The 2,894-nt window shown below is 35.9% G+C and overlaps 1 protein-coding gene across 1 annotated transcript; it reads left to right on the top strand.

The window, feature by feature from the left end:
• Window positions 1-515: 515 nt before the first annotated feature.
• LOC148425768 (hepcidin-like) lies at window positions 516-1,262 on the top strand. The gene is made up of 3 exons (XM_088411191.1): window positions 516-583; window positions 660-728; window positions 800-1,262. The coding sequence occupies exons 1-3, from the start codon at window positions 524-526 to the stop codon at window positions 902-904; spliced, it is 234 nt and encodes a 77-aa protein (XP_088267317.1). The 5' UTR covers window positions 516-523; the 3' UTR covers window positions 905-1,262.
• Window positions 1,263-2,894: the final 1,632 nt, after the last annotated feature.

Below are 2,894 nucleotides of genomic sequence, written 5' to 3'. Positions count from 1 at the left end.
GGAGGGTACACCCCGGATTGGTGGCCATCCAATTGCAGTGTACATATAGACAAAAAAAACATTCATTGACATGTATTTATATATGGCCAACTTACATACTTATTGTAATAGGAGTTTTTTATTTTATTTTTTTTTTAACTTTGGAGGACATTGGAGAAGCTGTTGAAAATCCACAAAGCCTGGTTCACCATGACACTCTAATATTAATACATATATACACAAACAACATAAAAAACTTTTTGATCATAACATCCTTTAATCTAAACTGGAAGTACATTTTTGCCATGCACAGCACAGAAAGCAGAAAAATCCCCTCTCTTGTTCCAGCTATCAGTCGAAGAAAGACGCAAAGTCCATTTGAGAAGCTGGTAAATTTTGCCAGGCATGATGAAATAATCACCTTGGTAACTCTATATATAGCAGGTACAGTATATAGCAGCTTTTGGTTTGCTTTTGACAGTACTAACTCAACAGCGCTAGAGAAATAAAAATACTTGACAAGTACCACATATCTGTTGCAGTGATGATCATGCTTGCCTTGATTTTTATTCAGGAGGGTTGCACCTTCTCATCTAATAATAGGGTAAGAACCTGAAATAAATTTCTTGTTAAATCCAACTCTCTTTATAAGATGTGGTTTCAAACTGGATGAATCATAGGATCCTGACCAGCATTTGGTGGAAGCAAGAGATGCTGCTGCTGCTGAAACCCCTGCGGACCAATTGGAGGTATAAAGAATATTTTGATTCGTCAGGCTGGAAGAATGACAATATGGTCATGGCTTGTATTGTTCACACAGGTGGCAGGCAAGAGCAGGCAGAAACGCCACGGCGGATGCAGTTTTTGCTGTAACTGCTGTGGTCATTTGGGTTTCTGCGGCCTCTGCTGTGAATGGAGTTTCTAGGAATCATCCACATGATTGGATCAACTTAAAAGTTTTCCTTTTCTAATTTTTGTTCTGCCGGTAAACCATTACATTTGGTAGAGATGATCGTTGCCCACTTTTGATTGTTTGATTGATTTATCTGTTGTGTAGAATGTAAGTCTGCTTGGGGAAGTGATCAAAATAAGAATTTTACTGTGTAGTGTTGCTATGCATATGACAATACATATTCATGAATCTTGAATGCTGATATGATCAGTGATTTTATGCTAAGGCATATGTGTCAAACTCAAGGACCACGAAATGCTGATTCGATTTTTGCAAATTGTCTGCTTCTTTAAAAACATTTGTAGGAGAAAATAAAAACACTTTTTGCTCCCATCGTCTCTTTTGAACTGTTTTTACCCGCCCCTGATTTCAACTCTGGTCATCGTGAATTTATATTTATGATAAATAAATGAATGAAGCTTGGTTGCCATTCAAAGCATGATTGTTCTTTGCCCACAACTACATTTCCTGCATTTACTGCATACAAAATTCAAGTCAGACACTTGACACATGGTTAACTGCCCACTTCTTCTCACCATCATACATGTTAATGAAACAGAATTAATTCTAAGTGACATACAATATGCATAACGCAAGCCCCCATATCAATTTCATGCATTTATGCAAAAGTGGGTGGTCCCAAACCTCCCATGACTTCATTCATCTTTATCATATTTTCAAAAGGTTGGTGCAAATCAAAGATTTCTAAGAAAACAGTGACAATAAAGTATACAGTACAGGCCTACAGTAATAATTACGGCATGTTTTTCATTTTTAAGTAATCAAGAAGTAATAAGTCAATTCCAATGCCCAAGCTTCTCACCCTTTTGCTGAGGGAGAGCACATTAGGAAAACATGAGAGAGAACCCCACCCTGACTGAACTTCCGACTGAGAACCATGGTCTCAGATTTGGAGTTACCGATCTTCATCCCAACTGCTTCACACTTGGCTCCTTAAACCTTTTTGGTGAACGTTAAAGATGGCAGCCAGCAGAAGCTAACAGTACCTTATCATTCTCAAAAACCAGAGATGCAACGTTTGGACCATCTAATTAGAACCCATCAGCGCTTCAGATGCGCCTCGAAATTCATAAAGATCAGTGGTTCTCAATCTTTTTTCAGTGATGTGCCCCCTGTGAAATATGTTTTCAGTCAAGTACCCCTTAACCAATGCAAAGCATGTGTGGGTTAGTGGGAGTGTTCACAAAAACTAATAGTTATAAATAAATATTTGTTCACAGAAAAATATTCAATTTAAAGTGTCCTTTTTTGAAATCACATTACAGATCTGCTCACAAAATAAACAATTAACTTAATTATTAATACACGTTTGTCCACAAAAATAATCAGCAAAGTGTCAGACCTGTTCTCAAAAAGAAATAATTCTAAATAAATATTTGTCCACTGATAAATATTAAGCGTAAAGCATCCTTTCCGATTAGAGATCTTTTCACAAAAACAAATCAACTTCACTATTAATAAACTTTTTTTCATAAAAAAAATAAATAAATAAAAAATAAATAAAAACATAAAGTGTCAGACCTGTTCACAAAAATAAATAATTATGAATACATATTTTTCCACAGATAAGTCAAATTAAAGCGTTAACTTGAGAAACAACATGACAAGTTGGGTCGAACCATTCTAGTATGGGGGAGAATCCGAAGTTTTAAAATAAAGAAATTGAATTATCAACTGAAAATATAATTTATTTTATGAATGTATATTTTCCAGAAACATTTAATGAATTCAAACATTATTTTTAAAGGATTTTTGCATGTTTATCTAAAATCTTAAGTACCCCCTTGGAGTTCCTTCAAGTACCCCATTTGAGAACCACTGATATAGATAAAGAACAAAATCGTTGACGAAGGGTAGGCTCAGCGGAGTCACACTCTCATTGACTCGACGATCCTGCCGAGGGTGTAGAGCTGGTCCACTATTCCACAGTCGAAACCACACT

Source organism: Hippichthys cyanospilos, chromosome 3, assembly GCF_059441005.1.
Source record: "Hippichthys cyanospilos isolate Australia breed blue-spotted pipefish chromosome 3, RoL_Hcya_1.0, whole genome shotgun sequence".
NCBI lineage: Eukaryota > Metazoa > Chordata > Actinopteri > Syngnathiformes > Syngnathidae > Hippichthys > Hippichthys cyanospilos.
Note: the sequence above shows the minus strand (reverse complement) of the source record. Positions and strands in the feature narration are given on the sequence as shown.

Excerpts from the sequence above, each read along its gene's own strand:
- LOC148425768 (XM_088411191.1), top strand. The coding sequence starts at position 524 with ATGATCATGCTTGCCTTGATTTTTATTCAGGAGGGTTGCACCTTCTCA. Across the intron at positions 584-659 it reads CCTTCTCATCTAATAATAGG|GATCCTGACCAGCATTTGGT; the intron begins GTAAGAACCTGA and ends GATGAATCATAG. Across the intron at positions 729-799 it reads CCCCTGCGGACCAATTGGAG|GTGGCAGGCAAGAGCAGGCA; the intron begins GTATAAAGAATA and ends TTGTTCACACAG.